A 12,851-nucleotide genomic window follows, 5' to 3' on the forward strand; every position below is an offset into this window, starting at 1 on the left:
AGCCGTGCTTTGACATCCAACCTGCTGAGACTCGGCCATTTCTTCTAGCAGGCTAGGTTCTAGCAGGCCACTGTGACTCTCTGGAGAGCTCAGACACGCAAACTGGCCAGGTTCACAGCAGTATTCAAAATACATGCTCTGTAATTCAAATGACAAGACTGAGGAAACACCTACTTATTGAGGAGCTGAATTACAGCACAGGAAGGACAAACACATGCCCACAAGGCACAACTATGTTTGTAAAAGATACAAACAGGCTCTTGCACCTCCTTTAATACTCTGCTGACACTTCCCTGTCGGACAAAAAGGCACCAAAAGCTTCAGTGGGGGCAGGAGACTCCTATTCCCAACAGGCAACACCGAGTATTCCAACACAAAGAGTTAATGGGCAGTATTATGCAAAGTTGCCTGATGAAGTTCATTAAAACCATTCTTAAGCCACTCTTGGTAAAACTGTTCCTTTGCAGTGAACAGGCCCATGTTTCTTTAGGCAAAGCAAAGCTTACACAGGCTCTGACAACCACTATTTATCATCCTAGTAACAAATTAGAACAGGGAAAGGAAACAGCTAAGAAAGAAGGATTAAACTGTGGAAAAACACTTTCAGCCAACCATGGCAAAGATCAGCCTCCACAGATTAGCTCACTGCCTCTTTAAATCCTTTCTCTTCTCACCTTTACAAAGCTAAAATGCTTTGATAAACAAAGCCCGAAGCCTTTAGGACTCTCGTTTCAAGCGAGAGGACACACATGACACACATCAACAAAAACGTGCTAGAATGTGGGGAGCATATGGCCAGAAAGACCCCCCAGCTCCTCCTGCCCAGCCACCCACCACACAGCATGTTCTCCTCGACCCCAGAACCAACCCATACATAACAGCTACTTGAAAAGAGTTACTCAGGGATGAGTCCCAAATGCTGTAATCAATTCAGAACAATATATACTCCATGCACAACAGCTGATCCTCACCAGTGTCAACAGGTTTACAGAGATCAGAGCGAACATATGGTCTCAAAGTAGTAAAGAGTTTTATTTATCTGGTGCTTTAATGTCACTTTCTTTAATGCAAGGGAAAACAGGCTGCATTCAAAGCCTTTGCCATTCCTCTTCCTCCCGATTCTTTTTCATATCTACAATATCTCAGCCTTAGCTTATCTTTTGTCTTTGTGTTCCTATCTTTGCAGAAGTATTTACATCTCCTTCGACTGCACTTACTGAAAAGAATTAATAGCCCTTAATATTTCAAGATGGCATTAGCACCAGGCAGTCGTGGTCAGAGGAGCCAAATTCTTCACATCCTCAGGCAGCGTCTAAGCTTCCAGCAATCCTAAGTACCACACTTGGCTTCCAAATGTGCAGAGAACACAACATTTGCTGACATAAGGATGGAAAAAATACTTTTTTTTAAGCAGCAAAAGCAAATTTCACGCAACTTCAGCACAGTTTATGTATTTCAAGTTGATGGTTGAACCTGGGAATGTGTGTTCAAATGACGTGCTGGGAGACAGACTCTATCATGTTTTTCCCTCAGCCCCCTCTTGCCTCAAGTTAATAATGGGAGGTGCACTCAAACTCCTGAATTAATCAATTTGCCCATCAGCTTAGAAGCAGGAAAGAACTCCATAATGCAGGCATGTCAAAAAGAGGGTAAAGAGGGTGTTTTGAAGATCTATAGCTTTGAAAACAAGTCTGCAGCTAAACCTACTGCATTCTATTCATTTTTTATGTTTCTGAAGACCAAAATGCCAAAACCAAATCACCCTCTCCTAAATGAACAGCTACTCCCATTATTTCCACTAAGAAGAGAGACCACCTATTTCCCTTATTTATACAAGCCATCCTATCCCTAAGACTAGAAAGAGCAACTGCACAATCACATGTGTTTGGGAACAATGAGAAGTGATGACCCTGGTGGGTGTGAAACCAAGTGAGATTCAGAAAAGCTGGCTCCATATTCTGTGAGGAGCACAGGAACACGAGGAGCTCAGAGAAAGAAAACACAAATCAGGTAATTGTCAATGCGAACAAGTGCACCTACAACAAAATACAGGACAGGCAGAAATGAGAAAGCAAGATTTGAGGACCTGTGAAAGACAAAGGCATTGGATTCCTGCAGAGGAAAGGTAAGTGTGAGAGAAGGTTGAGTGAAGAAAGGAAGGGCAAGTAAAAGGTAATAGTAGAAATAAAACACAGTTCAGCCAGCACAGCAATCAAGAGATTCCCCTTACAAGAAATCAGCATGGAGAAGTTCACAGTTTCTGATCAGGAATGAAAAGGCAGATTTTGAACCCGAATTAAGCCAATACACAGTGCAGATGAAGAGTTTCCCCATTGCCATGTGAAACCTCAGAAAAGCCACCAGAAGTCAAACTACTTTTAAGCTTTTTAAGTTTTTTGGGTTTTTTTTTTTTTTTTTGCACTCAAGTCAAAGTTTTCAGTGTTTGCCAAAAAGCTGCTTCTATCAACAACTTCCACCCCCTACCCCCTAAATGCCTTCACCTCCTTTTGGCTTATCTCACCCACACCCCCCAAAAGAAAGCTGAGGGCAAAGCGTTCCCAGGTTTACAAGTCTTCTTGTGGTTGAGTCGTGTTACTTGGTTTATTACTCAGACTCATAAACTGGGGGTAAAGGAATGTGGTTTGCCAAAACCCAAACTAAAACGTGAGTAATTCACAAAACACCATGGCCAGGAGAATATTCTATACTAGAGTGAGGCGAGGAGGAAATGCTAGATGTGTTTGTGGGAGCTACAAGGGAAAAGATTCCAGGAAGTTAAATAGAGTTTACGCTGTTCTATGTGGTCTGCTGTCAACAAAAGCAGGGGAATGGCTCGTGCTTGGAGGGTTGAGGGGCAGGGGGTGAGGTCATACAGTGTGGTGATGTGGCTTAATGGGCAAATTCTTTATCTCAGTTGCCTCTTAGGATAAGCAGCAGAATATTTAATCAAAACCAGAGAGATTTAGTATTCATGTTCAACATAACAAATTAACCCAAACTGAGTTAATATGAACACAAAGTGCCCAAATCCGTATTTTCATAACCTTTTCCAAAGCGTGTAGCGTGTGACCTCTGTGGCAAGACTCAAAGCGAGCAATAAATCCTGAATTTTAACTTGCATATACTTGTTGGCAGTGCATCTTAAGATTTAAACTATTCAGTGTTTTCTTCTTGGAAGAGAACTGAATCAGAACAACAATATTTTTAACATAGCTGTAAATACTTGTCCTGTAGATGCAAATGTTTGTCTTGGGCCTATACAAATTTTATACCTGTACAGTTAATTTCATAAGACTGCAAATAAAACCCCTGATTTTTGAATATATTGACTGCCAACAGGATTTACAAATGTTTGTAAAATCTGTGATTTATGTTTATTTGCATAAAATATTTTCAACTGCTTTAGCATTATCCATGCTAGAGAAGCTTCTTGCACGTGGTCCAACGTGTTCAGGATCTCTAGGACCACCACAATGTCCTGATATTACCTTTCTATACAATTCCATTTCTGCCAAAAGCTTTCTTTTGAAGCTTGGCAGGAGCTTCCAACTCCCAGTTAAATTCTATTTATTAGACTAATAAAAAACACACACATAAAACAGTCACATAATTTAGAGTCTTTCTGTCAGGCAGTTTCAGGCTCTGGCACAGCTCAAAACAATTAGAAGACCAGAAATCAGATTCTACCTTATTTTTGAAGTACACTTCAATAGGCATAATGAAGCCTGCGTAGCCAGACTCCTCCACTTTGTAAGGGGGCTCCTTGCACACTGAAAAGAGAACAAACAACTGTTAGCTTTGAATATAATGCAACTTAGTATGAGCCAAAAAGGAGCTGCAAGATGAGAAATGTGGCTCTGACAACTCAGGATACATTAAAACAGTGACTTCTGTGAAAAAAACCCCAACAAAATAAGATGGTGGGCATAGGCTTAGTTAGGAACGTGAAAATCTGTTCTTAGCTCCTCCCATGGAAAGGAAACATAAAACACTCCATGCCAGAGCCTGGGCGAGAGTCTTCCCCCCCTTTTGCACGGAGATACAATTACATTGCTGTGCTGGTTCACAACAATGCAAACCGCCACTTAAAGCCATCTTGCATTAAAAAAAAAATAAGGCAAAGACCCAAAAGGTGGGAATTGGACCACCATGGAAAGGTAAAATGTACTTTATGTCCATATTTCTTAATCAAAACACTATACCACGCAAGTGGAATTTTCTTTTCCCTTGAAATGCTCTCCCGCAATGCTCAATCTCCATAATTACCTAACGGCCACAGCACAAGCTGCCTCATCCAGAGGCTGCACCAAACCTGAAGGGCAGGTTGGAACTGCTATTTATTCCACACACAAGGAAGCAGGGAGAGGTTAAACGCTTTGCTGCTAAGGTCACGGTGCCGCTTACGGCAGAAACATCCATTACAAAAGTTAATCTCTTCTAAGAAATTAAGCTGCTTCCTGCCTCAGTTCCCCATGTCCTGCTACCTGTTGTCTCCTCATGCTACTGAACCCTTTCCACCTCCTACCATTGCATTTCAGCATAGCAACAGCCTGCATGAAGGACTCTGGGATCACTTATTAGCATTTATCTGCCAGAAGAAACAGGAGACCAAGAGAGAGATTCTCCCCCTCAAGAACCAGATGCACTTGCACATAATTTATGCACTACAGTATATGCAAATAAAGTCAATTAAGTAATTAGAGGAATTCAGTGCAAATCTTTTTACTTTCTCTAAAGAATCCCAAGTAATTAATATGATTAGGAAACACTACCTCAAACCTGAAAAGCACACAAATTATCACCCTTTGATGTAGCTACATTATCCCAGCTCGAAGCACTTCTACCATCACTAAGGTGCTAGGAAGCAGCACTCAAAATTCTAGTGAGAAAAAAAAGAGTGCATCTAAAAATAATTAGTATCTCTAGACTTGCTTTAACTTGAATTTCATATAAGAAGCCTATCATTTAGGGGGGAAAGCCCCAAAGAACAGTGCCAATATGGCAGCAGGAAACTTCAGACTGTCAGCCAAGCAGCCTTTGTTCCTTTGCTGCTCTATTCAAAGGAATTAAAACTACTACACAGGCAATCTGCTTGCAGCACAAGCCTACCTTCCCCAGTAGATTCTGCTCCAAGTAAGAGCAAACCATCTGAAGAAACCCTTCAAACAGATCTAGAAATAGTGTGCATCTGCCATAGCATTTCTGTACAATCCAGACACACTTTGGTCAAAAGCAAGCTGGCACTAGGAGCAAGCTTAAGAAATCACAGCAGAGAGATGGGGAAAAAACTTGTCTTTAAAGGTAAATGTATGGCAATTGACTGAGCAAAGACCAGGTACTATCCCAACACAGTTGTTTGTAATAAGGTAATTACAGCAGATGACAAGAATTGTAGCACAGCAGCTTCTAACTTTTATTCTATAAATCAGCTTTCAGCTCAGGATTGCATTTGCTGATCATACATCAGTTTTACTACATCAATTTGAAGAAGATACTAACAACACACAGACTAGATTCACACCCTTACGAGCTGGAAACTGAGCTCCTTTCCACTGTGGGCTCTCACAAGTACCAACACAGTATGAAGCCCTAAGACATCCTGTGTAAACAGTCTTCCAGTGAAGTATTTCAAAGAATGCATGTTGTAAAGTGATGTACAGCAACACTCTGGGGCAGCCAGCATTGCTCCTAACACTACAGAACAACACTGCAGATGGAGTTACACAATCTTAAGCAGATCTAACTCTGTGCTGTTGCTGAAAAGGGCAATTCCTGCTCTTCCACTTCAACCATGTGCTTCTGCTGCCCCGTGCCAAGAATAAGGTTCATGCTGCTGCACAGTCAGAAAGAGCAACAAATGGATCAGCAGAAAGTTAACACTATAGTTTGCACACTCTTCCCAACCACACTAACTGCACGGTGCCAGCGCACATCCGTGCCACTGGAATCTGCAGTCCCAGTGGCAAAGAGACCATCGCCCCTTTGGCATCATTGATTTCTGCTGGGTTTAATGCTACCTGAACAGGCAGAAGATTGCCTGTTCAGTTTCTACAATTAGAAACTGCAAGAATACTGACAGCTACTTAATGACCAACACAGAAGGCAACACAGTCCCAGCATGTATCCTGGGCTACATCAGCACAGCATGAACAGCAGCTCAGGCAGGGGATTCTCTCCCTCTACTGTGCTCTGGGGAGAATCCCCCTGCAGTCCTGATCCACCTCTGGGGCAACAGCACAAGAGGGACATGTTGCTGCTGGAGCGAGGCCAGAGGAGACCACAGAGATGCTGTGAAGGCTGGAGCAGCTCTGCTCTGGAACCAGGCTGAGAGACACGGGCTGGTTCAGCCTGCAGAAGAGAAGGCCCCTTAAGGGGAGACCTCAGAGCAGCTTCCAGTGCCTAAAGGGGCTGCAGGAAACCTGAAGAGGGGCTTTGGACAAGGGCCTGTAAGGACAGGACAAGGGGAATGGCTTTAATCTGCCACAGGGGAGACTGAGATGGGCTCTAAGGCAGAAGCTCTTCCCTGTGAGGGTGCTGAAGCGCTGGCACAGGGTGCCCAGAGAAGCTGCAGCTGCCCCATCCCTGGCAGGGCTCAAGGCCAGGTTGGATGTGGCTTGAAGTAAGCTGCTCTAGTGGAAGGTATCCCTGCCCATGGTAGGAGGTTGGAACTGGGTGGGCTTTAAGGTCCCTTCCAATCCAAACCACTCTGTAATTTTATGTTTCTATGTATACAAGCCCAGTATTTAAGAATTTCTCACCTATCACACACTTCCAGCTTTTGTTAGCTAATATTAATAAATCAAACACATCTTTCCCATTCTGTAACACGAATTATCTTCTGCTGTCCCTAAGTGTCTTGAGAATCTGCATGTACTAATGCTTAAATAAGAGAAAGCATCTCACCTCCAGCCCTTTCATCTGAAAAACGGTCCCATTTGCCCTGACCTTCCTCAAACAAAGACAGTAAAGGTTACAGCTGAAGTGTACACAAAGCACATTTTGCTCCTCTTGCAGAGGGTGTTTTACAGAGAGGTGTCAGGCTGAGACAACCTTGATTTGCACAATGCTCTTTCAGACACAGGAGCCCAAATAACTCACTTTCAGAAACACACTCACCTCGCTTGGGTTTGGGGAAGCTCTCATGGAGCCGAAAGACCACGCGTTCCACAAAGTGCTGGATGTCGCACTGCTCCGGGCCGCGGACAAACACCATCCAGTCATGAGTGAAGCCCTCGGTGGTGGGCTTCTTCCGCAGTTGGGCTCGGTGCCCCAGCTCCAGTTTTACTTGAACCGTGCACTGGTTTAGAACAGAGGTAAGACCATAAGCAAAATGAAATACTTTACATGTTCTGCATAATGCTGAGCCCCAACACTATCACTGCAGGGGAGGAATAGGGGGGGAATACAACAGCCTGCATGGATAGATTAATCTCATACTCAAAACTACAGGGCTGTCAACAGAAACGGTATCATAAAAATAGCTCCTAGCACCATTTCATACCTATTTTCTTCCTAATATTAGCATTGCAGGGAAAACAGCTTTAGAAGAGGAATAGCTTTATCTGCCTCACTTATTGAAATTGTCAGCTAAGTCCTAATTGCAGAATCTTTATTTCTGGAAAGTGTCAGAGACAGAACTTGATGTTCACAGCTTATAGAATTCACAGCACTGACAGAAATTGAATGTTAAAACATGAAAAATTGGATCATGAATTGGTTCATTGGTTTATGATACTCTCTAGAATATGTAATCCATTAGAATAAAACTATGATGCGCCTTCTAGTCTTTTAAATGTATTTTATTAACACACTCTCAAAGACCAAGTTACCATGTAGCATGTCTGCACACTACCTAGCACTAAAATGACCTAATTCTGATTTGCGCTCCCAAATCCTCCTCTAATCACTGAATAACAGAGAAGGTGTATTCAACGTCTCATTCAAAGCACAAGAATCACATTAAATGTCTTAAAACCCACATTAAATTAATTGTGAAGATCCCTGTATTACTGCAGACTGCACAGTCAGAAGAAAGCAAACGGATTAAACACATGTAACAGAGGAAAGGCAAACGTGATTCAGACACAAGTTAAAGCAAGCAAATCTTAGGGCAAGATTTGCAGAGACAGGGAATAACACTGAAGGTATCCGAACACTTAGGAACATGTTGTACAAAGTAAAGCAGGAGCTCAGGGACTGCAAACTAAACTCAGTAAAATCCAGCTTCAGCAACTGGAAGCTTATAAGAAAAAGGGGGCAGGTTTTAGTCCTTCCCTTCCTTCTTCACCTAAGACTTGAAAATAAGTGTTTTGTTCTTTCCAGCAGTTCAAATTACCAGTGGGAGAGACAATGTTGTCATTACCTACATTACAGGTGGACACTGAGCCAAGCCAAGGGCACGATGTTAGACAATGCAGAGAGAAAGAGAAAGCTTCTCGAGCTCTACACAAATGTTTAGGGTAAGTATTACCCTCATTTTCCCACTGAGGAACTGCAACAAGGAGTATGGCTACAACCAACGCTCAGAAATTCTTTTTCATCTCCCACCTGACACTGGCTGGAAATGTGATTTTTCAGAGCATGGTTAATACCTTCTGAAAAAGCTCCTCAATCGCCGTATTCTTTCCTTTGTAAAAAGATCACACAGGAGGTCTACAGACTACCAGGCATCAAAGCTCGACCTCCCAAATTGCAGTCCAGTTCTAATTTCAACTATAAGCCTTAACGCGCTCTTTCAGGCAGTTATATTTATAGCAAAATACCTTCAGCTGCCATCCAACACATCAATTCTAAGTCTCAGGGACAAGCTCATCTAATTGCTTCACTGGTGTTATTACCACATTTCTTTAGGTTACCTTCCTCTGCAAGTTCTCTCGGAAGGCCATTTTTCCTCATTCTCTGCTTTAGGGCTCATCTACACTGGCTCCATCTCACCTAAAAATGAAGGTATGAGGCCGTCTGGTCTCTCATGGTGTATAAAGGAATGAGAAAAGAGGCAAGGTGTGTTTCCCTCCAAGCACAGCAATTTCTCCACTGGTGGAAGAGCGTTATGTGGAGACAGCCTGCCTAAATCCTAACCTCACGGAGGAGGGGGCTTGCAGGCCTGTTTTATCTGGGATACTTCCCACAGTGTTCACGCAAGCGTTCACATAACAGAGCCAGGCTGTTCTGCAGCTTCACGTTATCGATTCCATAATTACCCTTTAAATCCTGCTACCGTTGCCAGTTACTACCCCTCTCCAGAGAGGTGCAAATGACTGTCAGGCTACAAAATCTGCCTTTCTAGCTGAAACGGCTGAGAAATTTTAGCTGAGAAACAGATGGGGCTGTGTGGAAGGGAACAAAATTAAAGATAAAAGAGAAGTGTTTAACTGAGAGTGAAAGTTGTACTCGCCACACGCCTCACATATCGGTCCCATTAACAATCGCAATGAATTAAGCCAGGAGTTGAAACACATTTGAAAAGAAGATCTCTCAACATAACAAACACCCAAAGCTGCTCCGCTGAAAATGGAGGTTTTCTTTTCCAAGCGTGTCTCTCAACAAAGGGAAATCAGGCTCCTATTCAAACAATTTGTAATAATACAAAGGCGTCTGCTCCTCAACTTCGCAACAAACACTCGGAAGGCTGCGCCGGCTTTTTGTTTGATGTGCTAATTGCCTCAAAGCCCTAACCAGCTCCCCCCTCGCCCTGCCGAGGGGCTGATGCCGCGGCCGCCGGGGCTCCCCTCCCGCGCCCCGCTCGCAGGTAACCTGCTCCCGCACACAAAAGGACCGGAGCCCGCCCGCTCGGCATCACCTCAGGTAAACTTCCAGCCTCCATCCCCGCCCGCTGCGGCACCGCGGCCACCCGCCAGTTACCGGGCGGTTCCCCGCGGGGCGGCGAGGACTCCGCCGGTGGCATTAACACTTTGCACCGCGGTGGGGGGGGCACCGAGGCCGGAACCACCCCTCCCGTTAGAGAAGCCCAGGCAGGAATTTGCGGGAAATGCTGCTGCCACCCCCCGCCGCGGGCGAGGCTGCAGCGCGGCCGCCCAGGAAGGGGCGAGGGCTGAGCAACCCCCCACCTCTAAAAGGGGAGGTGAGGAGGGGGTGTCTCCCCAAAGCGGGGCGATGCCCCCCGCACCACCGGGAGAATCACCCCTACATTCCCCCCCGACGACTGGGGTTCCCTCCCCGGTGCATGCTGAGCCCGGCCCCTCCCCATTCGTGCCCCCCCATCCCCCCCACCCGGGGGTAGGGGCGGCGCCGAGGGGCCTCACGCCGGCAGCGGCACGGCGGGGCCGCTCCCTCACCTGATTGTCCATGGCTGGGCGCAGCGCCGCGGGCCCCGCTCGCTCGCTCGCTCCCGCCGCGGCGATCTACGCTGGCCGGTCGGCGGGGGGGGGTCTCTTTCCCCCGTCTCTAACCTCGTCTCCGAGCGAGGCCGCTCCTCCTTCCGTCCCCCCCCACCCCCCTCCCCGCCGCCTCGGCCGCCGCCGCCTCCTCGGTCGCGGCCCCTCACGGCCCCGCCGCCGCCGCTCGCCTCATTGTGTGTCACTCACAGGCAGGAGCCCCACCACCCCCCCGGCTCCCGCCCCGCGGAACCGGAAACCGACATCACCAGAGAGGCACCCTCCCGCCGCCAATGACCGCGCCGCCTCACGCCTGGAGGCGGGGCTTCCGCCCTAGCGAAGCCGCCGCGCCCCGCCTCCATCTGACGGGCAGGAGCGACAGCCAATCGGAAGCGGGCGGGCTGCCGAAGGGGCGGGGTAGAGGCGGTGTCCGCGCTGGGTCAAGCGGGGAGTGGGAGGGAGCGGGCTCTCGCCACCTCCGATGGCCCCCCCTGCCCGTTGCGGTGCGGCGTGGCCGGGGCCGTGGCCCGTTCCACTGTTACCTCCGTGGTTTGTCCTCGGCCCCGCGCCGCACGGCCGGCAACGGGACCGAGTGTTTAGGCCTTGTTGTACGTTGCGGCTGCGCCAGCCCGCCCCTTTTTCCTCCCTGGGCCCACGCTTCCCTACCGCTGGCGGCTGCGGATCTCACCCGTGTATTAATTCCCTACACAAACGAGCTGGGAACAAGGGAAACTGCACCTCCCAGCACAGCGGGCAGGGCAGGGAGCCGGTGGTGTTGCCTGCCCACGATTCGCCTTGTCCTCCCGCAGCCTCTCCTTCCATTCTACCTCCGTTTCCCCCCGTCTTATTTTCCCCTTCCCTGTCCATTTCCTCCCAACGCCCCATTTCCCTTTAATCTTATCCTGTTCTCCCTCACTCTCCGTTCATTCTCCCATGTTCTTCCTCATTTTTCCCTTCCTCTTAACTGCTCTCAGCCTCCCTCATTCCATTTCCGTTTCTCTCCTTTTTCCTCAATTTCTCTTTATTTTCCCTTTGGTCTCCTTGTCTGTTTCCATTACTCCTCAGTCTCTGTCCTTTTCCCCTCAGTCTCTTTCCCTCAGTTTCTCTCACGTTCCCTCTCATCTCTCCAGGCCGCTCTCGGGCCCGGCCCTTGCTGCCCTCCAGCCGCCGCCATGCCCGCCGCGGCGGAGCTCGGCGTTCGCTGCCATGGCACCATACCGCGGTGGCTGGGCTGGAGCGGGGCTATTTGCAATGCAAATGGCCCCGGGCATTCCTTCAGTGCAGCGGTAGCCGTCAGCCGCTGGCCAGGCCCGGAGGCCACCGACCCGGCCCGAGCGCAGCTGCCGGCGGAGGCCTCGTTAGCACCCGCCCGCTTTGTGCCGCGGTTCTCGGCCCCGCCGGCGGCTCCGAGCGAGGTGTTTGCATCTGAAAAGTGGGGTTTGTTTTTATCCTCGCTTAGAGCTCTGCAGGACAAGTTTGGGAACCTTCAATGACGGCGGCACCGGCCTTCCCAGGGCCGTTTTGCCGCTGTTTCTGCGGGGATTTTCCTTTGAAACCGACGCGAGGAGGAATTCTTCCCTTCGTGGAACGTTCCTGTTTGGAATAGTTTGTTGATCGGTGTCAGAAAGCCGCGTGTGAGCCGCTAGCGCCCTGTGTGCCGCGGGCTGATCGCCACAGGCGAGGATTAATCGGTTCCCCAGTCGTTCTAAAGAGCCGGTTCACCTCCTCAACCTGATAGAGGACGTTAGAAAAGCAAAACGCTTCATCGCTTCAGTTAACAGCAACAGCAATAGCAAAAAAAGAGCCTGATTTGGGGTTCTTTTAAGTGCTCTAGGTTTAATTTTCCATGTTTCTGTCTGATGCGGTCCCAAGAGCCATCTCCTCAGACAGTTTCTTTTCTTCTCCCTTGAGCCTCTTTCTCTGGGAGTTCTCATTGAGAGCTTTAATTGTGGGCATTATTCCCACATAAGTGACTCTTAGGTCTAAATCTTCTATTTTCCACCTCCCAGTCCTACCCATTCACTCTTATCACAGCCCTTGGTGGTTAAATGCTCCCAGGCCTGGGAAGGTCTCTGTCTGTCCCAGGTTTGACTCCGCTCTTGCTCCATTGAATCTTCTCCTTGTGCAGGAGATGTTGCTCGAACACACAAGACCCTGAATTTCTCCCTTTCCTAAACATGGGCTGAAACATCATTAGATTTGGGGGCTTAATTTAATTCCTATCAGCAGCACCTTTTCTATGCCTTTATTTTTTCCCAGCCTGGTGCTGATGGTTGTTTTCGTGCTCACCCAGACTGCCCTTCCACTCCAGCATCCATAGTCACCTCTGCTGGTTCCGACACAAGTTGCTCCTCCAGCTGAGGTGGGATGCAAGCAAGAACTTGGACACTTCCAAGTTAGGGTGCCTTGGCTTCCATGGCACCTCAGGTGCACAGTCCAATGTGTGGGCACTAAAACTGCAGAAGAAGACATTTGGCATAAGGGCATTGTTACACTGATGCCTGCTCCAAGCCAATG

The 12,851-nt window shown here is 47.7% G+C and overlaps 2 protein-coding genes across 4 annotated transcripts in view; one reads left to right on the forward strand and one right to left on the reverse strand.

Moving 5' to 3' along the window:
* The window catches only part of MLLT1 (MLLT1 super elongation complex subunit), a 29,982-nt gene extending 19,531 nt beyond the window's left edge, over positions 1 to 10,451 (reverse strand). For all 3 annotated transcript variants that reach the window (XM_061355948.1, XM_061355949.1, XM_061355947.1), the window contains exons 1-3: positions 10,296 to 10,451; positions 7,117 to 7,297; positions 3,688 to 3,770 (exon numbers count right to left, since the gene is read on the reverse strand). In XM_061355948.1, the coding sequence (XP_061211932.1) occupies positions 3,688 to 3,770; positions 7,117 to 7,297; positions 10,296 to 10,307 (276 nt within the window). In that variant the 5' untranslated portion in view covers positions 10,308 to 10,451. The remainder of the gene's footprint in view (positions 1 to 3,687; positions 3,771 to 7,116; positions 7,298 to 10,295) is intronic.
* Positions 1 to 12,851, forward strand: part of LOC133213616 (acidic leucine-rich nuclear phosphoprotein 32 family member B) — a 94,734-nt gene that overhangs the window by 44,912 nt on the left and 36,971 nt on the right. The window lies entirely within an intron of this gene.

Source organism: Neopsephotus bourkii, unplaced genomic scaffold (genome assembly GCF_033783945.1).
Source record: "Neopsephotus bourkii isolate Nb327-2 ecotype Australia unplaced genomic scaffold, CSIRO-AGI_Nbou_v1 NB_838, whole genome shotgun sequence".
Taxonomy (NCBI): Eukaryota; Metazoa; Chordata; class Aves; order Psittaciformes; family Psittacidae; genus Neopsephotus; species Neopsephotus bourkii.